The sequence below is a fragment of the Bufo gargarizans genome, chromosome 4, assembly GCF_014858855.1.
Source record: "Bufo gargarizans isolate SCDJY-AF-19 chromosome 4, ASM1485885v1, whole genome shotgun sequence".
Classification (NCBI taxonomy): domain Eukaryota; kingdom Metazoa; phylum Chordata; class Amphibia; order Anura; family Bufonidae; genus Bufo; species Bufo gargarizans.
In genome coordinates, this window is record NC_058083.1 from 408,780,584 (window position 1) to 408,806,846 (window position 26,263).

Genomic DNA, 26,263 nt, shown 5'->3' on the forward strand with positions numbered 1-26,263 from the left:
AATCATTTCACAGCATCTTAGTGCAGGGAGAGACGTCAGAAGGCGCTAGAGACAGTGCCAGAAAAGAGATTTACAAGTGTAGAGAAAGGATAGGGAAGAATCATTTCACAGCATCTTAGTGCAGGGAGAGATGTCTGAAGTTGCTAGGGACAGTGCTAAAAAAAAAAATCATTGTAAAAAAAAAAAAAGCGATTTACAAGTGCAGGGAAACATTATTTGGGCATCCAAAGCCATTATACAGATCTGGCATTCCAGCAATTTGTTCTTGTTATTGAGGTGCAAGTGCTTTGTTGAAAACCCTTTAGTGGCTTATATGTGTGGAAAAAGAAAAATATATACACATTTCACTTCTGCAGTTATTTGTGTTGAAAGAGTTTAGTGGCCTATTTCAGTACAAAAAGGAAAAAATATATACGCATATCACTTTTGCAGTGATATGTGGTGAAAGCGTTCATTGTCCTATTTCAGTACAAAAAGGAAAAAATTATACGCACTTCATTGTTGCATTTATTTGTGGTGAAAGACTTTAGTGGCCTATTTCAGTACAAAAAGGAAAAATATATACGCATTTCACTTCTGCAGTTATATGTGGTGAAAGCGTTCAGTGTCTTATTTCAGTACAAAAAAGGAAAAAAATATACGCACTTCACTGTTGCATTTATTTATGCTGAAAGACTTTAGTGGCATATTTCAGTACAAAAAGGAATAATATATACTCATTTCACTTCTGCAGTTATATATGGTGAAAGCGTTCAGTGTCTTATTTCAGTACAAAAAATAAAAAATATATACGCACTTCACTGTTGCATTTATTTGTGGTGAGATTTTAGTGGCCTATTTCTGTACAAAATGAAAAATATATACACATTTCACTTCTGCAGTTATATGTGGTGAAAGCGTTCAGTGTCCTATTTTATTAGCCAAAGGAAAAAATATATGCACTTCACTGTTGCATTTATTTGTGGTGAAATACTTTAGTGGCCTATTTCAGTACAGAAAGAAAAATATATTCTCAGCTCACTTTGGCGGTTATATGTGTTTAAAGCGTTTAGTGGCCTATTTTATTACAAAAAGAAAAATATATTCTCAGTTCATGTCGGCGGTTATGTGTGTTGAAAGTGTTTAGTGGCTTTTTTCACTGCAAAAAGAAAAATATATTCTCAGTTCACGTTGGAGGTTATATGTGTTAAAAGCATGGCTGGGAGTCAGCAGGGTGGCAGCAGTTGGAGGTCGGGAGCCAAACGTGCCTGGGTAGACCACCTGCTTTGCAGCAGCCTACCTTCCCAGGAAGTAGTGGTGCAGGGGTTCACGGAAGCAGCGGCGGTAGCAGTCAGTCAGTGCGGACTGTTGGGGGGAAAATCACCTACTCAGCGGTGTGGCAGTTTTTTGTTAAGCCGCCGGAGGAGGTTAACATGGCCATATGTAGGCAGAAGGTGAAGCGTGGGCAGGGTGCCAATGTTGGCACCACAACCCTGCGTCAACATATGCAGCATATGTGGTATCTTGCAGCTGCTACTACCATCTCCACACTATGACACCTTGCCACTCTGTGGTGTCCTGATGCTGCTTCTGCTACTGCCATCTCCACACTATGTCACCTTGCCACTCTGTGGTATCCTCCTGATGCTGCTGCTGTCGCCACCTCCAGACTCAGTCATTGTGCCACTCTGTGGTCTCCTCTTGATGCTGCTGCTGCCACCACCTCCATGCCCTGTTGTTGGGCCACTCTGTGGCCTCCTCATACTGCTGCCAACTCCAGACTTTATCAGTGTGCCTCCTCATACTGTTGAAACCACCACACTTTGTCATGGTGCCACTTTGTGGCCTCTTCATGCTGCTGCCACCTCCACAATATCTCGTCATCATGCTACTCTGGCCTCCTCATGCTGCTGACACCTCCACACTTTTTATTCGTGCCACTCTGTGGCCTCCTCATACCGAGTGGCACAATGCCACCTCCAGACTGAGTCATTGTGCCACTGGGTGGCCTCCTCCTGATGCTGCTGCCACCACCTCCAGACTCTGTCATTGGGCCACTTTGTGGTCTCCTCATGCTGCTGCCAACTTCAGACTCTGTCATTGTGCCAATCAGTAGCCTCTTCATACTGCTGCCAACTCCAGACTTGGTCATTGTACCACTTGGTGGCCTCCTCATAATGCTGCCAACTCCAGACTTGGTCATTGTGCCATTCAGAGGCCTCCTCATACTGCTGCCAACTCCACAATCTCTTATTGTCGTGCTACTGTGTGGCCTCCTGATGCTTCCGCCAGCTCCAGACTCGGTCATTGTTCCACTCGGTGGCCTCCTCATACTGCTGCCACCTCCAGACTCGATCATTGTGCCACTCGGTGGCCTCCTCCTGATGCTGCTGCTCCCGCCACCTCCAGACTCTGCCATTGGGCCACTCTGTGGTCTGATAATGCTGGTGACAACTCCAGACTCTGTCATTGTGCCGCTCAGTAACCTCCTCATTCTGCTGCCAAGTCCAGACTTGGTCATTGTACCACTCAGTGGCCTCCTCATAATGCTGCCAACTCCAGACTCTGTCAGTGTGCCACCTTCAGACACGGTCATTTTACCGCTGCTGACACCTCCACACTTTGTCTTCGTGCCACTCTGTGGCCTCCTCATGCTACTGCCACCTCCACAATCTCTCATCATCGTGATACTGTGTGGCCATCTGATGCTGCCGCCACCTCCAGACTCGGTCATTGTTCCACTTGGTGGCCTCCTCATACTACTGCCACCTCCAGACTCGATCATTGCGCCACTCAGTGGCCTCCTCCTGATGCTGTTGCTTATGCCAATTCCAGACTCTGTCATTGGGCCATTCTGTGGTCTCCTCATGCTGCTGCCAACTCCAGACTCTGTCATTGTGCCACTCAGTAGCCTCCTCATACTGCTGCTAATTCCAGACTTGGTCATTGTACCACTCGGTGGCCTCCCCATACTGCTGCCAACTCCAGACTCTGTCAGTGGGCCACTCTGTGGCCTCCTGATGCTGCCACCACCTCTACAATCTCTCATCGTCATGCTACTCTGTGGCCTCCTCATGCTGCTGCCACCTCCACAATCTTTCGTCGTCGTGTCACTCTGATGCTGCCACCACCTCCAGACTCTGTCATTGGGCCACTCTATGGTCTCCTCATGCTGCTTCCACCTCACCACTATGTCATAGGTCCACTCTGTGGACTTCTCAAGCTGTTACCACCCTCCTCACTTCATGACTGGGCCACTATTTTGCCTTTTGACCTGGCTGACATCATCATTTATTTGACCTTTCTTCTGATCTGTCAGAAGGAAGGAAAAATGAGACGCTCAATAGATCCTGCCTGTGTAGCAGCTGTAAGACCTGTATGGTCCCATCAGAATTAGCTTATGATTTGTTAGCCAAAAGCAGGAGTGGGTACAAAACACTGAAGAGATGCAAATATTCCATTCACGTGTCATCTCTGTTTTGGATCCACTCCAGTTTTTTTTCGCATTAGCAATACTGATGGATTACTGACCAAATGCTGACTGAGTGAAGGCAGATGCTTAACAGACAGGATCCATTTTTGGGGGTTATTGTTCTGACGGATCAGAGGAAGGGCAAAGTAATCAGTGAGGTCAACACAAACTTACTGCTGACACCCTCTCCACTCTGTCGGGGGGCTCTATTTGTATGAGCGTTTAATAGAACAGGTGCTGTAGACATCTATGTGGAATCAGCTGACAACTGTGTAAAAAGAGTGCGCTTCTTCTTGGCGCTAACATCGACCTGTAAGGCTAAGTTCATACTTGAGTTATTTGGTCCTGTGACTGCCCTAATAAGGGAAGTGTGCAGTGATTCTAAGAGCGACGACTGTCATCTGCATGTCATACAGACTCACAGTATTATTTCACTACCAAAGCAGACTCCCTATGCGTGTTTCTACAAGGCACTGTGTTCTACACCACTATAAAGGCTCTCAGCAGCCAGGAAATAGCAGTTTTTTTTAACGTAATTCACTGTGAATATTTTCGGAGCGAAACCATTTTTTCCCGAAAAATTTGGCGAACCGGCGAATCGAATTTTTTTTAAAATTTGCTCATTTCTAATCATATATTTGAATAAATTCAAGCAATGTACTTTACTTTTTAAGTTATATGATCTGTGTCACTAGGAGCAGAAAGTTGAAATCTGCCCCCACTTTACCCTTCCTAGACTAAATGTGCCACCCCCCTACAGGAAATAAGCAGACAAAAGTACACCTGCATTTTTGGGGGGTTCATTATACTTCCCAAAAACGCACTAAGAATTCTGATCTGTATGGTTAATACAGGTGCATACACAGATCTCAAAGGGCCCCACTCTGGGCATAAGCAAAGCTTAGTATGTGTCCCCCTGCACCATCAATTTACTAGTATACAGTCAGGTCCATAAATATTGGGACATCGACACAATTGTAACATTTGTGGCTCTATATACCACGACAATGTATTTGAAATTAAACAAATAAGATGTGCTTTAACTGCAGCCTGTCAGCTTTAATTTGAGGGTATTTACATCCAAATCAGGGGAACGGTGTAGGAATTACAACAGTTTGCATATGTGCCTCCCACTTGTAAAGGGTCCCAAAGTAATGGGACAATTGGCTTCTCAGCTGTTCCATGGCCAGGTGTGTGTTATTCCCTCATTATCCCAATTACAATGAGCAGATAAAAGGTCCAGAGTTAATTTCAAGTGTTCTATTTGCATTTGGAATCTGTTGCTGTCACCTCTCAAGATGACATCCAAAGCGCTGTCACTATCAGTGAAGCAAGCTATCATTAGGCTGAAAAACCAAAACAAACCCATCAGAGAGATAGCAAAAACATTAGGTGTGGCCAAAACAACTGTTTGGAGCATTCTTAACAAGAAGGAATGCACTGGTGAGTTCAGCAACACCAAAAGACCAGGAAGACCACAGAAAACAACTGTGGTGGATGACCAAAGAATTATTTCCCTAGTGAAGAAAATACCCTTCACAACAGTTGGCCAGATAAAGAACACTCTCCAGGAGGTAGGTATATGTGTGTCAAAGTCAACATTCAAGAGAAGACTTCACCAGAGTGAATACAGGGGGTTCACCACAAGATGTAAACCATTCGTGAGCCTCAAAAACAGGAAGGCCAGATTAGAGTTTGCCAAACAACATCTTAAAAGCCTTAACAGTTCTGGAACAACATCCTATGGACAGATGAGACCAAGATCAACTTGTACCAGAGTGATTGGAAGAGAAGAGTATGGAGAAGGAAAGGAACTGCTCATGATCCTAAGCATACCACCTTATCAGTGAAGCATGGTGGTGGTAGTGTCATGGCGTGGGCATGTATGGCTGCTAATGGAACTGGTTCTCTTGTATTTTTTATTCATCAGGATGCATGTTACAAAAAGATAGTCACTTCAATTGCCGACATGGTATGACTAACGACATTATGCAGGGAAGTGATACATCACATCATGCATTACAGCTATATATTATGATATCCTGATCTTTTTTTATTTTTTTATTCAGGTTTATTCAGGTTTGAAACTAGAACTTCGAGCAATTCCCTCCTCCCCCCCCCCTAGAGAACATCCCCAAATTGCAAATTCCCTGTAACTTTATTAACTTAGTGGTGATTCTGTCTGCTTAAAAGCGGATTTAATCACATCCTTCCTGTGTCACTAGGTCCTATGAGACGTCCTCATCCATCTCTCTTTATGTAGACATCATAACCCCAACCTTCCCAGGGTTCCCTTCAGCTGAGACATTAAATACCATTTTGTCTGTCTGAACGGCTTAATTAATTCTTGGATTTCATCGTCAGAAAAGACGTCTGAAATACATTTTCCCCATTTTTTAATAAACTTGCCTATGGTCTTTTCTTTGTGTCTTTCAATCTCCAGTCGCTCCAAATATAGTACGTGCTTCATTGTTCCCATGACTTCCTCCCATTCTGGTATCGACGGTTGTAACCATTTCCTCAAAATTGATTTTTGACATACATGAGTAACACATGTATCCCACTTTCTGCTACTGCCCGACCTTGTGGGTCTGATTGATCGTTTGGGATATAGTGGAAAAATACATTGCATCGGGTTAAGTTTCACTTTTATCTCCCATACCTCATGTATATATTGTACCGTTCGTGACTATAATGGCTTCAAAACCTTCTCTCATTTTTGTGGGTACATCTAGATCTTCCAATTCCCCTTTCCTTGATTTGAAAGTGCCATTCACTAGGCCTAGCGTTTGAGTGCTATGAATCCTGCGATATAGTTCAGAAAGAGAGCTAAATGAAGTTCCTGTGCCTAAAAGAGCATCAAACCACACCAATCTCTCAGCCTCTCCCATTCTCTCTGCTTGCCCCTTGCAATAGGCTTTCACTTGTTGGTAGGGAAGGAAGTGTGCCTCTGTGAGTTGGTATTTGCCTCTAAGCTCTTCCCATGTCAGGAGCGCCTGGCCAGGACCGTCCAACAAGTGGTGTAACCTTTTAATACCTTTCTCTCTCCATGTCTGAAACATCTTGTTTTCTCTTCCCTGAGAAAAGGAAGGCAGAGACCACAATGGCAACTGGAGCAATATATAAATCGGCAATCTATATATTTTTCTAATGGCTTTCCAAGACATTATAGTATCTCGCATCACCACATCTTGGTCAATGTGAGAAGGGACATCTCTGAGCTTGGTGTGTAATAACGCCCCCAGTTGCCATCTTAATCAGGTGTGCCCTTCCACTTAAAGAAAGTGGCAAATCTTTCCACTTATTTAGGTCATGGAATATTTTCTGAAAGAGGGGAGGGTAATTTAGTTTGTATAGTTTGTATAGAGCTGTTGCAGAACGTCCAATCTTGATCTGCAAATATTAGTCTTGTACCGTAAGGACCTTTATGAATATTAGATATCCCCGACCTCCCCTTCATAAAACTTACTTGGTGATCACCTATGATGTCTGGTAATGTTATGTACGCCAGATGCCCCGATGGCGGCAACCCATTGCCTTTCAGAATATCATTGTATAATGAGGTTAGTCTGGGGGCTATCTCTCCAACCAGAGCTTTGTAAAACTCGGCTGGAAAGCCGCCAGGTCTTGGGGCCTTACCATTCGCGAGAGATTTAATTGTTGTTTTCAGCTCTTCTTTAGTTATTTCTGAATTCAGAGCCGCTCTGGTTTCTTCTGACACCAATGATAAGGATACCTTATTAAAAAGCTCATCTGCCCTGTCTCTCACAAAGGGGTCCCGGGTGTAAAGGGATTGGTAATACCTTCCCATTATTTTAACTATGTCTTCTGGCCTGGTAAAGAGGCCGCCACTCTCATCTTTTAGGGGATGAGTAGGCGGTCGTGCAGCATAAGGCTTAGTGAGGTTGGAGAGTAGCCTCCGAGCCTTGTTGCCATGTCGAAAAAGGTCAGCTTTTTTACGATCTCCAAACCACTTTGTTGTCCGTTCTAGTTCATAATCATATGCATGTTTGGCTGTTACCCACTGCAGTTTATTGGATTCCGTCGGGCAATTTAGAAAAGCAGTGTACATAGATCTAAGTTTTTTAGTGGCCTCATCGAATTTTTTTCTAGACTCCCTTTTTTCCCCCGCCGTATACACCATGACCTGTCCCCGTAATACCACCTTTGCCGTATCCCAAAATAGGGCGTGATTAGAGCTATGTTCCTTATTATCCTGGGAGAACTCCCACCACCACCTCTGAGTCTATCTACCGTATGAAATCTTCGTCTATCAGGAGGTGGTGGGGAAACCTCCAGATGAAATCCGACCCATGTGGAACATCATCCAGCAACTGCAGCGTCACTGGAGAATGATCCGACAAGACCATGTCTGAGATTTTTGCTAATTTTGTTCTTCCCAGCAATTGCGGGGACAACAAAAAAGGTCTAGCCACGACCATGACATATGCGAGTGGGAAAAATGTGTGTACTCTTTCCATAGGGTGCCAATGTCTCCACACATCCACCAGACCCGTGGCTTACAACAATGGAGAGAGAGTGCCTGTTTTACTTATCTTGGATCTCATTTGTGCGTTGCTGCTGAGGTGTCTGTCTTCTTCATTGTCATGTACTCTATTAAAGTCGCCCGCAACTACCAGGTGACCTACCCCCTCTCGTAAAATATTTATTTCCAGTGTCCTATAGAAAGGCTGCTGGGAAGAATTTGGCGCATATATGTTATATATAGTGATCGAGCCAGCCAGGGACTCCAGAACCATTTTCTTGATTCTCCCCTCTACTATTGACTTGACCATCTTGACAGTATATTGTAATCGCTTATGAAGCAGAATAATAACTCCTGCTTTTCCCCCCAGGGATGGGGAACCCACAACCTGGTCCACCCACATTTTCCGGAGTCTCCAAAAGTCCGAATCCCCCAGGTGTGTCTCCTGTAGCAAAGCAACATCTACATCTAATTTTTTAAGATGCCTCAAAACAGCTGTATGCTTGATTTGTGATCTTAGGCCTTTCACATTCCAAGTCACCAGACGCATAGTGTATATATCATGAGGTAGAGCTCAAGAGGCACACCTGGGCGAACCCTATCCGGACCCCCCAGTACATCTCGTGTTATCTTTACATCAGACCTAGGCTCATTACCATTTGTTTCCCTGCATGACAGAATCACCTTACCCCCCCACCCTTTCCCCAACATTCCCTACCCTGAAAATTTCCCCACACAACAACGTTATCATCCAACATTTTGACTTCACTTTTTTTGCGCATGGTAACGTATAGCCGTTGTAGCTATCCATCACTCTCTCGCCCTAACTCTATAACTGCTAGCTTCCCTACCGCTAACCCTTTTTTAAGCAAACAGGAAAGATAATCAATTTTATACCAAATGTCTCAAATGTCTCCAGGCACTTGGGCAAATCCAAGGAGGCATCAGTAAGCTCTTGGAACTGTAGAACCAACAAAAAAAAAAGAAAAAAACATCTATCTCACATGAGTCTCTCTGCGTCTTCTTCATCCCCACACGGACTCTTGGCTTGAAGAAAACACCGTCTGGTGACCTTCAGTTTCCGTCGATTCTTTGCGGAATCTTGGGCCTTGATATCGGTGCCCTCTTCTTCCTCTGCCAGGGAACCCATTCCTCGGAGGTGAGTCGCTGTGAGGAATGGGAGAGTCCACTCCTAGGCTATCTCGCGCTTCCTTCGGCATAAAAAAGGTGGATACAGATCCATCCGTTTGGAACACCCTCAGCGTTGCTGGGTATTGAAGGGCAAACTTCAGTTTTTCCCGCACCAGGGCTGAACATATGTCCGAGAAGGCTCTCCTTCGTCTCACCACCTCTGCCGAATAGTCGCTGAAGAGTAAAAGCTTATTACCCCGTACAATGAGGCTCTGCGGATTCCGCCGATAACTGGTAAGTATCGAATCTTTTGCAGCGTAGTTCAAATATTTAACGATGGTGTTTCTGGGCCTATCTGTGCCCAACTCCTGGCCTTGAGGTCTTTTTGGGCCTAACCTGTGGGCCCTCTCTACCGTGAACGCTCCTTGCAAGCCCAGGGTTTGTGGAATTTCAGTCGTGCAGATCTGTATCAATTGATTCGGAGGGATTGACTCTGGGAGCTCTACAATCCGCAAATTATTTCGCCTAGAGCGGTTTTCCAAGTCGTCCAGCTTTTCTTTCAGAGCTTGGTTGCTGCGGAGTACTTCTTTAGTTTGCATCTGGGTTTTCTCCAGCTCTTCCTCCACTAGTAAGATTCTATGTCCCAGCTCTGTTATTTGAATCGTGTGCTGGGAGACCACCTGCTGAATCTACAGCAGTGTCATGGAAACAGTAGCCTCCAATGTGGATTTTATATCTGGGGCCAGCAGTTTTGCCACTGCAACAGCCATTTCCTGGCATGAGGCTGTAAAGTCCGGGCTCTGACTCGTTTGTGCTTCTCCCCCATTAGTCTGCGCCTCTGTAGATTCTGGGCTGTGGGGGCTAGGAGGCTGATCTCGTCTGCCTCTGCTGTTTACCTGCTGCTGCCGCCGCCATCTTGCTGCTCTGTCTCGGCGTTTCTTGCTGGAGCGGCGATGTCGTCTGCCGGGAGCCGCCTTTATTGCAGGAATTACTCCATAGAGCTCTAGAGGGCTTAGCAGGTACATCTGTGGGGGTTATTTTCCCCTAGATTGTCGGCGACTCCTATGGGTTCGGGTAGCGTGGTCCGGAACCGGAAGCCCCCTCTTGTATTTATTGATGATGTGACTGCTGACAAAAGCAGCAGGATGTATTCTGAAGTGTTTCGGGCAATATTATCTGCTCATAATCAGCCAAATGCTTCAGAACTCATTGGACAGCGCTTCACAGTGCAGATGGACAATGACCCAAAGCATACTGCAAAAGCAACCAAATTATTCTGTCCCATTACTTTTGGTTCCTTAACAAGTAGGAGGCACATATGCAAACTGTTGTAATCCCGACACCATTCACCGTTGGATGTAAATACCCACAAATTAAAGCTGACAGTCTGCAGTTAAAGCACATCTTGTTCGTTTCATTTCAAATGCATTGTGGTGGTGTATAGAGGCAAAAAAAATAGATTTTTTTTCAATGTCCCAATATTTATGGACCTGACTGTATGTGTGTCAAACACTCCCAGACAATGCAGAACGAAAAAGTGAAAGGCCCCAGATTTCTGCAGAATTTACGATCTTTTTCATTAAGCAGAAGAAATTTAAATTTTAAAGAATTTTAATGAAAATGTTGTACTCTGTATCTCTCACTATCTTCTATGTTGGAAAAAGTGGAATTGTTGATTCAAAAATATGATGTTCAATGTTTTTACACCTGAAAACTCGCATAAATACACTGAAAAATCTCCTGCTTCACTTCACAGTTTACAAAGCTGTCTGCCTGCAGCTACCACTAGGGGAAGCTCAGTGCATAAGAGTTTATACCGTTACCATTGTCTGTAATGGAAGCTGTAATCTCTTTGCACAGAGCTTCCCCTATAAAATAAGCTGGTCACAGGGTTTCCTGTTCATGGGAATCCATGTGAAGGGAACCTGGTTGCTAATGTGTTATTCTCCTTTAGCCCACCACAGCAGAAAGGAAACTTTAAATGTTGACATCCATTCCATCCATCCCAGATCCTAAAAATACAGTTGCAAGAAAAAGTATGTGAACCCTTTGGAATTATATGAATTTCTGCACAAATTGGTCATAAAATGTGATCTGATCTTCATCTAAGTCACAACAATAGACAATCACAGTCTGCTTAAACTAATAACACAGAAAGAATTAAATGTTACCATGTTTTCATTGAACACACCATGTAAACATTCACAGTGCAGGTGGAAAAAGTATGTGAACCCTTGTATTTAATAACTGGTTGAACCTCCTTTGGCAGCAATAACTTCAACCAAAAGTGTCCTGTAGTTGCAGATCAGACGTGCACAACGGTCAGGAGTAATTCTTGACCATTCCTCTTTGCAGAACTGTTTCAGTTCAGCAATATTCTTGGGATGTCTGGTGTGCATCGCTTTCTTGAGGTCATGCCACAGCATCTCAATCAGGTTGAGGTCAGGACTCTGACTGGGCCACTCCAGAAGGCGTCTTTTCTTCTGTTTAAGCCATTCTGTTGTTGATTTACTTCGATGCTTTGGGTCATTGTCCTGTTGCAACACCCATTTTCTGTTAAGCTTCAGCTGGTGGACAGATGGCCTTAAGATTTCCTGCAAAATGGCTTGATAAACTTGGGAATTCATTTTTCCTTCGATGATAGCAATCCGTCTAGGCCCTGACACAGCAAAACAGCCCCCAACTATGATACCCCCACCACCATACTTCACAGTTGGGATGAGGTTTTGATGTTAGTGTGCTTTGCCTCTTTTTCTCCACACATAGTGTTGTGGGTTTCTTCCAAACAACTCAACTTTGGTTTCATCTGTGTACAGAATATTTTGCCAGTACTGCTGTGGAACATCCAGGTGCTCTTGTGCAAACTGTAAACGTGCAGCAATGTTTTTATTTTTTTTGACAGCAGTGGCCTCCGCTGTGGTATCCTCCCATGAAATCCATTCTTTACTGTTTTACGTATTATAGATTCGCTAACAGGGATGTTAGAATATGCTAGAGACTTTTGTAAGTCTTTACTGACACTCTAGGATTCTTCTTCACCTCATTGAGCAGTCTGCGCTGTGCTCTTGCAGTCATCTTTACAGGACGGCCACTCCTAGGGAGAGTAGCAGCAGTGCTGAACTTTCTCCATTTATAGACAATTTGTCTTACCGTGGACTGATGAACAGCAAGGCTTTTGGAGATACTTTTATAACCCTTTCCAGATTTATGCAAGTCAACAATTCTTAATCATAGGTCTTCTGAGAGCTCTTTTGTGCGAGGCATCATTCACATCAGGCAGTGCTTCTTGTGAAAAGCAAACCCAGAACTGGTGTGTGTTTTTAATAGGGCAGGGCAGCTGTAACCAACATCTCCAATCTCATCTCATTGATTGGACTCCAGTTGGCTGACACCTCACTCCAATTAGCTCTTGGATATGTCATTAGTCTAGGGGTTTACATACTTTTTCCACCTGCACTGTGAATGTTTACATGGTGTGTTCAATAAAAACATGGTAACATTTAACTATTTGTGTGTTATTAGTTTAAGCAGACTGTGATTGTCTATTGTTGTGACTTAGATGATGATCAGATCACATTTTATGACCAATTTGTGCAGAAATACATATCATTCCAAAGGGTTCACATACTTTTTCTTGCAACTATATGTAACCATAAAATTGAAATTCCAGCATGGAAAGTTTGCCTTTGTAAACTTTTCTGCTCAAACAAAGCAATGTATGGTTATCAGTAATACAGTGTACCTGTAAAATTGAACATAATTAAAAACACCCAAACATTTGTTTTTTTCCTTTTTATTTGCTTTGTGACTGCAGTTTGGTGTGTTGATTTAGGCTTGGTTCCTATGTTCAGGTTTGCTTTTGCAGTTTTTGGAGCCAAAATCAGGAGTGGATAAAAAAATTTGGTGAGATAGTTTCTGTCCTTAAGGTGTTGTCACACACTGCTGCAAAAAAACCACGTAGTTTTCGAAACAACTTACCCATGTTTATGATGTATTTTCTTCCATGCAAAAGGAAAACAGAAAGCAGACTTGACGGGGTTATGCCTCTCCATATGCCCGGGCCCCTCACAGAGGTTGCACTTATCTGGCTCCCTGCACCCGTGTTGCTTCTTGACATCGCAGCTGTCGGGGAGCCAGGTTAGTACATCCTCTGTCAGCGGCCCGGGTGTATGGGAAGGCATTTTAGGCGTTGGCTAACGCCTTTAAATTACCTCAATGTAAGGGCTCATGCACACAACCGTTGTTTTGCGATCTTCAAATTGTGGATCTACAAAACACTGATAACGACTGTGTGCATTCCGCATTTTGTGGAAGAGAATGGCTGGCTCATAATAGTCCTATCCTTGTCTGTAATGCGGGCGATAATAGGACGTGTTTTATTTTTTCTGAATGGACATGCAGGCATACAGACACGGAAAACACACAGAATCATTTCCTTTTTTTGCGGCCCCATTGAAGTGAATGGTTCCACATATGGGCTGGAAAATAAACTGTATGACACGGACAAAATATATTTTTGTGTACATGAGCCCTAACTCTAGTTTGTATTTAATGTCATTTAGTTTTACTGTGTGTTTTCTGTTTGGTGGAAGAAAATGCACCGTAAATGCTAAAGCAAAAACAAACAATGCAACAGCACTCTGCAAACACAAATAATTAAATACTGTTGTCCCATACGCACTATAGAAAATGTACTAATTCTAATGCTACAAAAACAGGTATGGCAGCACAACATATCACATACAAACAATAAAAGTGGGAAATGGGGATTATACTAAATTAAAGTGGTATTAAACCTACTATAAATAAAATAAAAAAATAGAAGCTCCTTTGCGTACATTTTTGTTAAAATGTGTTTCAGACCAATCTACCAAGCGTCAAGGTGGCTTCTGCAGATGGGTCCCTAACACTAACAGAACTGCCTCTCCTGGCCTTGATCTAAGCCTACAATGTTCAGGGTGGTGTAGAAATCCCCTTTGATTGTGCCGTGGTCACAGACCACATGATCAAATGATTAACAGCCACGATCAGAGCTGACTGCAATCCCCACTATGGAGAATGAGGTTGTGCTAAGAACTGGAGCTCATTCTTAGAGCAGACATGTTCTGGGAGAATTTAAATGGACACTGACAGGCCCAATAACCATAATTAGCTGTACATATCCATGCACAGGTCTTCTAATGTGCATTAAAAACATATAAGTATCCCCCCTGTCCACATTATGAATACAGTTACGTTTTATAACCGGAACTAATCGCTGTTCTTTCTGCCCAAGGGGCGGGGTTTCAGCTTCTCTTGCGCCCAGCCAGCATCGGCCCAACCGCTGTTTTTGAAGCGCCGCCCAGCTCATCAATATTCACTTAGCTGGGCGGCTTCTGCAGTCCCCGACCTTCCGAGATCCGCCGCATGCCCAATAGAAAGCTATGGGTGCCGGGCGCATGCGCAGAAGCTGAAAGCGAGTCTGATGCCCATAGCTTTCTATTGGGCATGCGCCGGATCTCGGAAGGTCGGGGACTGCAGAAGCCGCCCAGCTAAGTGAATATTGATGAGCTGGGCGGCGCTTCAAAAACTGCGGTTGGGCTGATGCTGCCTGAACGCAAGAGAAGCTGAAACCCCGCCCCTTGGGCAGAAAGAAAAGCGATTAGTTCAGGTTATAAAACGTGAGTTAACTGTATTCATAATGTGGACAGGGGGGATACTTATATGTTTTTAATGCACATTAGAAGACCTGTGCATGGATATGTACAGCTAATTATGGTTATTGGGCCTGTCAGTGTCCCTTTAATCACTCTCTACTACAGCATTTCTCTAGGCAGCGACCTGCAACACCTGCCATTAAAAAACTGTGGGAGTAAGTATTATATAGGGCCCATTTAATCAATGGGCTATCTGTGCAATGCATGGCAGGCCATGACCACCAGAGCGCAAGACAATCTTTGTAACAGCTCTTCTTGAACAGAAATGACGAGGGTGAGGGGTTCATGTCTCCATTAAATCAAAATTCACTACTAGAATGTATGACAGTGGGTTTTCTAAACTGGACAACCCATTTAAAACATATTTATGCTAACTAGGTATATACTGTATCCAACATATCACATAGGTAGAATGCCTTCCACCCCAGACGGTTGTGTTACATTATCAGATAGGCAGAGACCAACCCTTTGCAAATATTATAAAAACTGCTGTAGGGAAAGTAAGGGAAAGATGAAAATTTCTTTTCAGTGTTGCAATCAGCTGAAGTCTGGCATCTCTAACCCCCAACATAACCCTGTCCATAATCCCTAACACAACATATACCGTATTTTTCGCCCCATAAGACACACTTTTTCCCCCAAAAGTGGGAGAAAATGCCCCTGCGTCTTATGGGGCGAATGCTGCCATTTTACATCACAGTCTGCAATGCTGCAGCATCGCAGACTGCGATGTATCAGCTGGCCGGGGGAGGGAGGAGGGGCCGGTGTCATGCAAATGCGGCGGGGCCGGTGCGGTCACTGTACTCCGGCCCCACCGCTCACTCACTGCTTTATTGCTTAAATTTTTTATAATAATAGCTTTCAGTGACGTTTCCGATCCCCAGCCCCATCTGTACTACTTACTAAATGTCCTGTAGCAGGCAGAGCAGGGCGGGCGGTGGGCCGTAACTCACTGACGTCACGTGCCTGCGCTGCCTACTTCATTTATAAAGAAAATGGCACAGGCACGTGACGTCAGTGAGTTACGGCCGGCCGCTCGCCCTGCTCTGCCTGCTACAGGACATTTAATAAGTAGTACAGATAGGGCTGGGGATCGGAGCTTCAATGAAAGCTATTATTATAAAAATTTTAAGCAATAAAGCAGTGAGTGAGCGGTGGGGCCGGAGTACAGTGACCGCACTGGCCCCGCCGCATTTGCATGACACTGGCCCCTCCCACAGGTTTAGCTCCTGTATATTAGGGCATCTGTGGATGCCACTATTATGGGGCGGGGGATATGTGGATGGCACTGTTATGGGGGGGAGATCTGTGAATGGCACTGTTATGGGGTGTGGGATCTGTGGGTGACAAATATATAGCAGTGCCATCCACAGATCCACCCCCCATAACAGTGCCATCCACAGATCCCCCCCATAACAGTGCCATCCACAGATCATCCCCCCATAACAGTGCCATCCACAGATCCCCCCATAACAGTGCCCCCCTCAGATATCCCCCATAACAATGCCCCCCTCAGATCCCCCATAACAGTACCACCCACAGATCCCCCCCATAACAGTGCCACCCACAGATCCCCCCATAACAGTGTCATGCACAGACCACCATTAGTTCAAAACCCACCAAAAGCACACCTTTTGGTTAAAAAATTATTTTTTTCTTATTTTCCTCCTCAAAAACCTAGGTGCATCTTATGGGCCAGTGTGTCTTATAGGGTGAAAAATACGGTAGATAATAGCTCAGAAAGCAGTGCAGGAGGAATCAAAGCCTGGTGTCAAATGCCGGTCTTTGATAAATGACCCCTTAAATCTGTCCTCAAACAAGATTGTCAAATGCTTTACTTGTGTTAAGTTGTGTTCCTGGCTGTTACTTCTGAAAACATTTTCAAAATTGTAATGAAGTTATATATATCATATCATATATCAATGGCTGGTAGGCAATGAAGAAATGCAGTACAGTTAGCCTGTGTTGTCCTGGCAACTCTATTTAGGTCTTCCTCATCTTGAGGGCCACAGAACCTGTTGAACAATACTGAGAGAACATGGAGGATGCACAAAAACTAGTTAAACAAAATGTACCCATCTGCAAAAAAAGAGAAGAGTTCGGTCAGTTCTGGCTCAAGGTGGCAACTGCAATAACATAATAAGAGACATGGAAGATTCATCTCCTCAGTATGGTTACTTGAAATTATTTTGTGAAAGGTTACTTATTGAAATAGACTATTTTTGCGGATGATGCTAGGCTAGTTGATCTTCATGGGCAGATATATTTTTTCTTAGTTTCTTCTAAAGCCACATACCTAATAGTTTCTCTTAGGAGCCTCCATCTCAAATTCTGCTAAAGATCGTGGACAAATCATGCTGTGCTATTTTGGCTAGTAAAATGTCAAGACCATGGCAAATTTGTTTATCTAATCTATTATTTATAGTGTGCTAACTTTTTGCTATATTTTCATATATTGATTTAAAAAAAAACATATGTTGAATACTTGTATTATTTGTACTAAGAGCTTGGTAAGGCAAAAGGGCATGGAAAGAACCGCACTCTACTGACATGGCCAATAGAGGCCTAAATGGATGAGCTGAAATTATTATTGAGTTTGATCCTGTGAGATGTATTATAGAGCATGTCTTGAAAAAGTTGGAACTGTTTTTTGGCAAGTTAAATGTTTCACTATCCCCTTGTAAAGTGTCCTTCATTTGACAGCATTGATAGACATGCTACAATGTAGCGGGCCTCTAAGGTTTAGGAACTGTATTTTTACAGTGACCCCAAGTCAAGGTCCTTATCAAGATGATTATACTATTGTAAACTTTTGCAGAAATGATCATATTAAAATGTGTTTATGTTTTTACAGCTGGTAGACTTTCGAGAGGTGATATCACGTATGCTGGGACTAAACGTCAACGCCTTGGCATTGCCTGATTATGAAATAATCAAACGACTTGAAGGACTCCTCCATACCCACCATCACCATGTAGTATCCTGTGCATAAAAGATGATTAAACATCATCATATGATACAAAATAAGAAATTTGAAACTAGGAACTTCCCATATTTTTGCTATACCTATTTCTTTTTTTCAAATTATGTATTTACATGAGTATACCTTTTATGATGAGGTAAATTACCGGAATCATTCCATGTGCTTAGAAATAATGTAATATAATATTACACAGTGCCTTATTTGTTCAGTTCATTCTCATATATTAATTTGCATGCTTGTAAGTTAAATGACAGATTCATAAAAAAAAACAGACTTAGCATAATCCAGAACTGTCCCATATGTATAAGATGTATAATCTTGTGTGATATGTTACCTATGTACGTCCACCACAGAAATCTAATATAATTCCATCCACTTAATTTAAAGGAGAACTGCACTAATTGAAAGACTAATTGAAAAATGTGTCACTTTTCTCCTTCTTGACACTTTTTGAAATTGTTGAGAATAGTGTTTGGGGATAAAGAGGTTGTACAGTGCTTAGATACTGATGACCTATATAGATCAGTTGGGGTCCAACTCCCAACACCCCTGCTGATCAGCTGTTTGAAGGGCGAGCGCTGCATCCTCTTAAAGATTACCCGTCTCCTTTGTAGGGACGACGCAGTGTAATAACAACTGCTTGTCCCATTGAAGTGCAAAAGAGGTGACGCAGAGGAATTTCAAAGAGGACACAGTGCGCCGCTACATCTTCAAACAACTGATTGGCGTAGCTGCTGGGAGTTGGATCCCCCTGATCTGATATTGATGACTAATCCTAAGGATAGGTCATTGATATCACCACTGCACAACCCCTTTAAGCATTAGGAGTTGTGGCTATAATTGTTCTGACAAAATTATCAGTTTTGAAGACATCAAATGGTTAAAAAGTGGAGCAAACTTATGAGCAAGTGTAGATTTAGGGCACATTTATTAAGACCTGGCGAAGGCCTCTGCATAACTTTGGCAGATCTACCACTGCTTCCTAGCTGTCTTATATTTAGACTACAACCACTTTTTTAGAGTTGCCGTGAAAAGACACTTATTGCAGCGCAAAGGACCTTTGCGTCGCAATCTGCTCAAGAAATACGCCTAAAGCCCCTTTCACACGGGCGAGTATTCCGCGCGGATGCGATGCGTGAGTTGAACGCATTGCACCCGCACTGAATCCAGACTCCTTCATTTCTATGGGGCTGTCACATGACCGGTGCGTGAAAATCGCAGAATGCTCTATTTTGTGCATTTTTCACATAACGCAGGCCCCATAGAAATTAATGGGGTTGTGTGAAAATCGCAAGCATCCGCAAGCAAGTGATAGGAGACGATCGGGATGGAGACCCGATCATTATTATTTTCCCTTATAACATGGTTATAAGGGAAAATAATAGCATTCTGCATACAGAATGCATAGTAAAATAGCGCTGGAGGGGTTATTTTAAAAAAAAGTTTAACTCACCTTAATCCACTTGATCGCGCAGCCGGCATCTCTCCTGTCTTGCTTTGTGCAGGAACAGGACCTGTGGTGATGTCACTCCGGTCATCACATGATCCATCACATGATCTTTTACCATGGTGATGGATCATGTGATGGACCATGTGATGACCGGAGTGACGTCACCACAGGTCCTGTTCCTGCACAAAGAAAGAAGCCAGCAGAGATGCCGGCTGCGCGATCAAGTGGATTAAGGTGAGTTAAAATTATTATTATTTTTTTTTAAGCCCTCCAGCGCTATTGTACTATGCATTATGTATTCAGAATGCTATTATTTTCCCTTATAACCATGTTATAAGGGAAAATAATACAATCTACAGAACACCGATCCCAAGCCCGAACTTACAATGCATTACAATGTTTTGCACTCATGGAAAAATCGCGCATGTTCCCGCAATGAACCCGCACCTTTTCCCGCAACTCCCATCTGAAAGAGGCCTAAGGCTACTTTCATATTTCTGGCAGTGTGATCCGGCAAGCAGTTCCGTCGCCAGAACTGTCTGCCGGATCAGGCAATCTGCATGCAAACGGACAGCATTTGTAGATGGATCCGGATGCGTTGCAAATGCGTTACAAATGCTTTGCAAGAATGGATCCGTCTCTTCAGATGTCATCCGGCGAAACGGATCCGTTACATTATTATTTTTTTTCACATTTTTACCGGATCCAGCATTGTGGTATTTTTAATTGCGGATCCGGCACGAATACATTTCAATGTAAATGAATGCCGGATCTGGCATTCCGGCAACTGATCTGGAATTTGGGACGGAGATAATACTCCAGCATGCTGCGGTATTTCCCTGTCCAAAACGCTGTTCAGTGTCTGAACTGATGACATCCTGATGCATCCTGAACGGATTGCTCTTCATTCAGAATGCATGGAGATAAAACTGATCAGTTCTTTTCCGGTATTGAGCCCCTGTGACGAAACTTAGTGCCGGAAAAGAAAAACGCTAGTCTGGATAGCAACAATACTGGGTGTTTATTCGCTTTGCGATTTGGGTGTGGTGTTTATCTTGGTGGTAATAACGATGCTATGCTGCATTTCTAAGCTTTTTAGTGTTTTTAGTTTTTGTAAAAATAACTTTTTTAATGAAAAAAACCTTGTTGCCAAATATGAATGTGTGACTTTTTCGGCTTGTTTGTAGGGATGAGCGAATTGACTTCAGAAACATCCAAAATTGATTTGCATAAAACTTTGTTAGAACACTGTACTGAGCAAGCGCTCCGTAAAGTGTTAAAATTTATTGACTCCTATGAGCCGAAGTTATTGCCTTTCTACCAAACTCGGTTTCAGTTCCAAGTGGTACCTTAAAGCTAGTGTGACACCTGACTGAATGATATTTGACTCTGACATCTGAGTTTGACTTAGCGTCTTCATAGTTCAGGGTCAAAGTGAGAATGAGTTATATGAAGAAAATCCTTCATTTTGCTGTCTGAAGCTATACCTCAGTGGTTTAGATACTTGCCTTGCATGCAGTGTTCTTGAGTTCAAAATCCCTTTCAGTCTTTAAAAAAAAATTGACATTTTATTGAGCCCTAGAAAAGAGACAAATTCAAGTGATGTGTGACCCTGATGCCTGACTTTACTCTTCTCACTAGTCAGTGTCACATTTAGCTTCATTGTACTTTTAATATTCTCCATCACATAGATAAAGAAAATGCTTCAGTTTGCTGTCTGAAGCTATAGCTCAGTGGTTTAGATGCTTGCCTGGCATGATGTGTTTTTGGTTTCAAAACCCCTATCAGTCTTTAAAGAGAATTTACATTTTATTGACCCCTAAAAAAGAGACTTTTACGTTTACTGTGCATTTGTCATAGCTAGAGAAAATCACTACCAAACAATACGTAGACCTGTAGCTTACTAGTGGGTTATCTGACTCATGCACAAGAATAAAAAAGCTTGGATTTTTTTATTTTTCATAAAACAAATGACAAAAAGTACTATAAGTAGTCCTTTTTTTATCTTATGGGCAGCATTATAGTAAGAATCACTATTTTTCTGGGACCCCTGAAAAAGATGATTAGTCACTATATACAGAGCTGTGTCCTAGATTATACATATCTACTGTATATATGTGTATTATACCCACAGAGTGCTATAGCTTCACAACACTGAGATTTGCTCAGAAAGCTGATATACATATTACATACTGCTTTATCCATAGACTCAATATATGATCATACAGATAGCAGTACTATGTGATAGCTTCTAAGTATAGAAAAACCATGTGCTAGCATCCCTATGTGCTAATGTTATAGCTTAGAGCATGGATGTCAAACTCATGGCCCTCCAGATGTCGGAAAACTACAACTCCCATCATTCCCTGATAGCTGTAGTATGCCCAGGCATGATGGGAGTTGTAGTTTTGCAACAGCTGGAGGGCCACGAGTTTGACATCCCTGGCTTAGAGGTTACACTAATGCAGGGCTGGCCAACCTATGGCTCTCCAGCTGTTGTAAAACTACAACTCCCACCATGCCCTGCTGTAGGTTGATAGCTGTAGGCAGGCTGGGCATGCTGTGAGTTGTAGTTTTGCAACAGCTGGAGAGCTGCAAAATGGCCATCCCTGCACTAATGGCTTTGCATGTAGATATCCCAGGTTGAAGTCCCCAGAAAGACATATGTTTTCTATTATTTTTTGTCTTTTTTATTAAAGACCATATTAATAGAATAATATAATAAATAATATATGTCATTAACCCGTAGGATACCAGCGCTGTACATGTACGTCGCTGGAAACACTGTCACAAATACCAGCGCCGTACAGCTACAGCACTCTGATCGGGCGGCCATAGGAGCTACTCCCTCCCGATCAGCTGCAGGGGTCCGGCAGTCACTGATAGTTGGAACCCTGCTGTATGCACCGGTGAAAACAGTGATGCCGGCGCATTAACCCTTTCACTGCTGCGGTCAGCGCTGACCACGGCACGTGCGGTATCCTGCCGGGTGTGGGGTGTCCATCTGGTCCCCATGCTGCTGTGATGGGGGCCCGATGCCTTATTTAGGCATTGTGGCTGCCATCCCTGTGAACCTGTGAGACACAGCCCCCTGGATCTCATAGGCAGGAAGCTGTAAGTGTATTGCACTGGTAATACACTTAGAGCCAATGCATTACAATACAAAAGTATTGGAATGCATTGCATTGTACAGGGGATCAGACCCCCAGAAGTTGAAGTCCCAAATTGGGACAAAATGTTTAATTAAAAAAGTAATAAAAAGAAAGTTTTACAAAAAAAATTAAACGCTTCAAGAAAAAAAAAGCGTCCTTTTCCTAAAATAGGGAAAAAGAGAAAAGTAGACATATTAGGTTTCGCCGCGTCTGTATAGACCGGCTCCATCTCATGATCCACCCCACCAGGTGAACGCCGTAAAAATATAATATAAAACCAGTGTCAAAAAGCCATATTCTAGTCACCTTGCCTCACAAAAAGTGAAACCCAAAATGGTACCAATTAGACCGTCCTCTCATCACACAAAAAATTAGACCCTACTTAAGACAATCGGCCAAAACATAAAAATATGGCTCTCAGAAAATGGCAACACAAAAACAAGATTTTATTCTGTTCAAAAAGGGTTTCATTGTGTAAAACTTAGCAAAAATAAAAATGAGGCCTCCTGCACACGACCGTTGTGTGCACCCGTGGCCGTTGTGTCGTTTTCCGTTTTTTTTCGCGGACCCATTGACTTTCAATGGGTCCCTGGAAAAATCGGAAAATGCACCGTTTTGCAGCCGAGACCGTGATCCGTGTATCCTGTCCGTCAAAAAAATATGACCTGTCCTATTTATTTGACGGACAACGGTTCACGGACCCATTCAAGTCAATGGATTGTGAAAGAACACGGATGCACACAAGATTGGCATCCTTGTCCGTGATCCGTGGCCGTAGGTTACTTTTATACAGACGGATCCGAAGATCCGTCTGCATAAAAGCTTTTTCAGAGCTGAGTTTTCACTTCGTGAAAACTCAGATCCGACACAGTGTATTCTAACACAGAGGCGTTCCTATAGTGATGGGGATGCTTCTAGTTAGAATATACTAAAATAACTGTGTACATGACTGCCCCCTGCTGCCAGGCCCCCCCTGTAGTTAACACATTGGTGGCCAGTGCAGCCGCCCCCCCCCTCCCCTGTAGTTAACTCGTTGGTGGCCAGTGGGCCCCCCTCCCTCCCCTGTAGTTAACACTTTGTTGTCCAGTGCGGCTGGCCCCCCCTCCCTCCCCTGTAGTTAACTCGTTGGTGGCCAGTGGGCCCTCTCCCCTCCCTCCCCATCTAATTAAAATCCCCCCCCATCATTGGTAGCAGCGGAGAGTACCGATCGGAGTCCCAGTTTAATCGCTGGGGCTTCGATCGGTAACCATGGCAACCAGGACGCTACTGCCACCAACGAGTTAACTACAGGGGAGGGAGGGGGGGCCAGCCGCACTGGACAACAAAGAGTTAACTACAGGGGAGGGAGGGAGGGGGGGGCCCACTGGCCACCAACGAGTTAACTACAGGGGGGGGCGGCCGCACTGGCCACCAATGAGTTAAAAACAGGGGGGGTGGGTCTGCCTCCTGCTGCCTGGCAGCACCTGCCAGGCAGCAGGGGGCAGTCATGTACACAGTTCTTTTAGTATATTCTAACCTGAAGCGTCCCCATCACCATGGGAATGCCTCTGTGTTAGAATATACTGTCGGATTTGAGTTTCACGATCTAACTCATATCCGACAGTATATTCTAACATGAAGCGTCCCCATCACCATGGGAAAGCCTCTGTGTTAGAATATACTGTCGGATTTGAGTTTCACGATCTAACTCATATCCTAACATGAAGCGTCCCCATCACCATGGGAACGCCTCTGTGTTAGAATATACTGTCGGATTTGAGTTTCACGATCTAACTCATATCCGACAGTATATTCTAACATAGAGGCTTTCCCATGGTGATGGGGACGCTTCAAGTTAAAATATACCATCGGATTGGAGAAAACTCAGATCCGATGATATAAAAGGGACTCCTGACTTTACATTGAAAGTCAATGGGGGACGGATCCGTTTGCAATTGCACCATATTGTGTCAACATCAAACGGATCCGTCCCCATTGACTTGCATTGTAATTCAGGACGGATCCGTTTGGCTCCGCACGGCCTGGCGGACACCAAAACAACTTTTTTTTCATGTCCGTGGATCCTCCAAAAATCAAGGAAGACCCACGGACAAAAAAACGATCATGGACCGTAAAAAAAAACGGTCGTATGCAGGAGGCCTGATACAACATATTAGGTATCGCCACGTCTGTAGCAACCTGCTCTATAAAAATATCACACTATATGCCCCCTCAGGTGAATGCTGTAAAAGAAAAAAAAAAAAACCTATGCCAAAACAGCGATTTTTTTTTCACCTTGTCTTATAAAAAGTGTAATATCAAGCAATCAAAAAGTCTTATGTACTCCAAAATGGTACCAATGAAAAATTCACCTCATCTGACAAAAAATGAGCTCCCACATAAGACATTCACTTAAAAAATGAAATCCAATGGCACCCGTAAATCAATCCATCACAATCTCTGCTAAAAAAGATATATATGACGCTCCTTCCCTTCTGAGTCCTGCCATGTGCCCCCACAGCAGTTTACCACCACATATGGGGTGTTGCAGTATTCATGAGAAAATGGCTAACACATTATAGGGGGCTTTTTCTCCTGCTACCCCTGTGAAAATGAAAAATTTGGGGCTAAAGCAACATTTTATTGGAAGAAATTAAACTTTTCATTATAACAACCAAGTGTTTTCAAATTCCATAAAACACTTCACGGGTCAAAGTGGTCATTACCCCCGTAAATATATTCTTTAAGGGTTGTAGTTTCCAAAATGGGGTCACTTTTGGGGGTTTCCACTGTAGGGGCACGTCAGGGTCTCTTAAATTATAAAATGGTGCCTAAAAAACATTCTAGCAAAATCTGCCTCCAAAATCCATATGGCACTCCGTTCCTTCTGACCGATGCCACCTGCCCATAGAGCAGTTTACTGCCACATATATATATATATTTCTGTAAACTGCTGAATCAGAGTAATATATATATATTGAGGTTTATTTTGCTGTTAACCCTTGCTGTGTTGCAAGAAAAAATGTGTAGTTTCTAAAATGGGGTCATTTATGGGTGGTTTCCATTATGTAAGCCCCACTAAATCACTTTACAACTGAATTGTTACAACAAAAAAAAAAATGGGTTTTGGAAATTTAAAAAAATGTTTTCTAAAATTCTAAGCCTTCTAATGTCCTAATAAAAAAAAATGACATTTACAAAATGATGCCAACATAAAGTAGACATATGGGAAATGTTAAGTATAAATATTTTATGAGGTATCACTTTCTTTTTTAAAAGCAGAGAAATAGAAATTTAGAAAATTGCTAATTTTTCAAAATGTGTTAAATTTGGAATTTTTCATAAATAAAGGTGAAATATATTGACTCAAATTTATGACTGTCATGAAGTACAAAGTAAAATCGTTCCAAAGTTATTACCACATAAAGTGACAGATTTTCAAAAATGGTTTGGTGGTTTGGTACTGAAGGGGTTAATAATAAGGCATTATTATATTAAGAATAGGGTTTTTTTTTGCTAAGACCTATTACTGGTTTATTCGCAGACACAAAATATGATCATAAAGAAACTGGTGATATTAGCTTTCTAAAAAACATTCTCAATATAATGAGGAAATAGGCCCTGATTTATCATACCTTCACTCCAGAATTCTGTCATCAAAAAGTAGCAAAATACATCTTTTGCCACTTTTTTGCCAAATTTATCACCTGCGCAAAAATTTGTGACTTTACGCTCGCACTAAATTTTGCAACTATTTGCATTTTTACACCACTCACTCCAGTTTTGTAATATGGGTGGAAAAGTGGTTGTGGTTAGCTATGTTAATGAGTTTTACTCCAGATTTATCACAGACCTTTTTTTAAAGTCCCAATCTCACTCCAGGAGGACGATGGAGTAGGAAAACTGGAGGAGCTTCTCTAGACAGAAGTGTTAGG

At 43.0% G+C, this 26,263-nt stretch overlaps 1 protein-coding gene across 1 annotated transcript in view; it reads left to right on the top strand.

The window, feature by feature from the left end:
• CCDC170 (coiled-coil domain containing 170) overlaps positions 1-17,756 on the top strand; it is an 85,663-nt gene extending 67,907 nt beyond the window's left edge. Inside the window, exon 13 of the mRNA XM_044292390.1 lies at positions 17,619-17,756. Coding sequence (XP_044148325.1) covers positions 17,619-17,756 — 138 coding nt within the window. The remainder of the gene's footprint in view (positions 1-17,618) is intronic.
• The last annotated feature ends 8,507 nt before the right edge of the window (positions 17,757-26,263 follow it).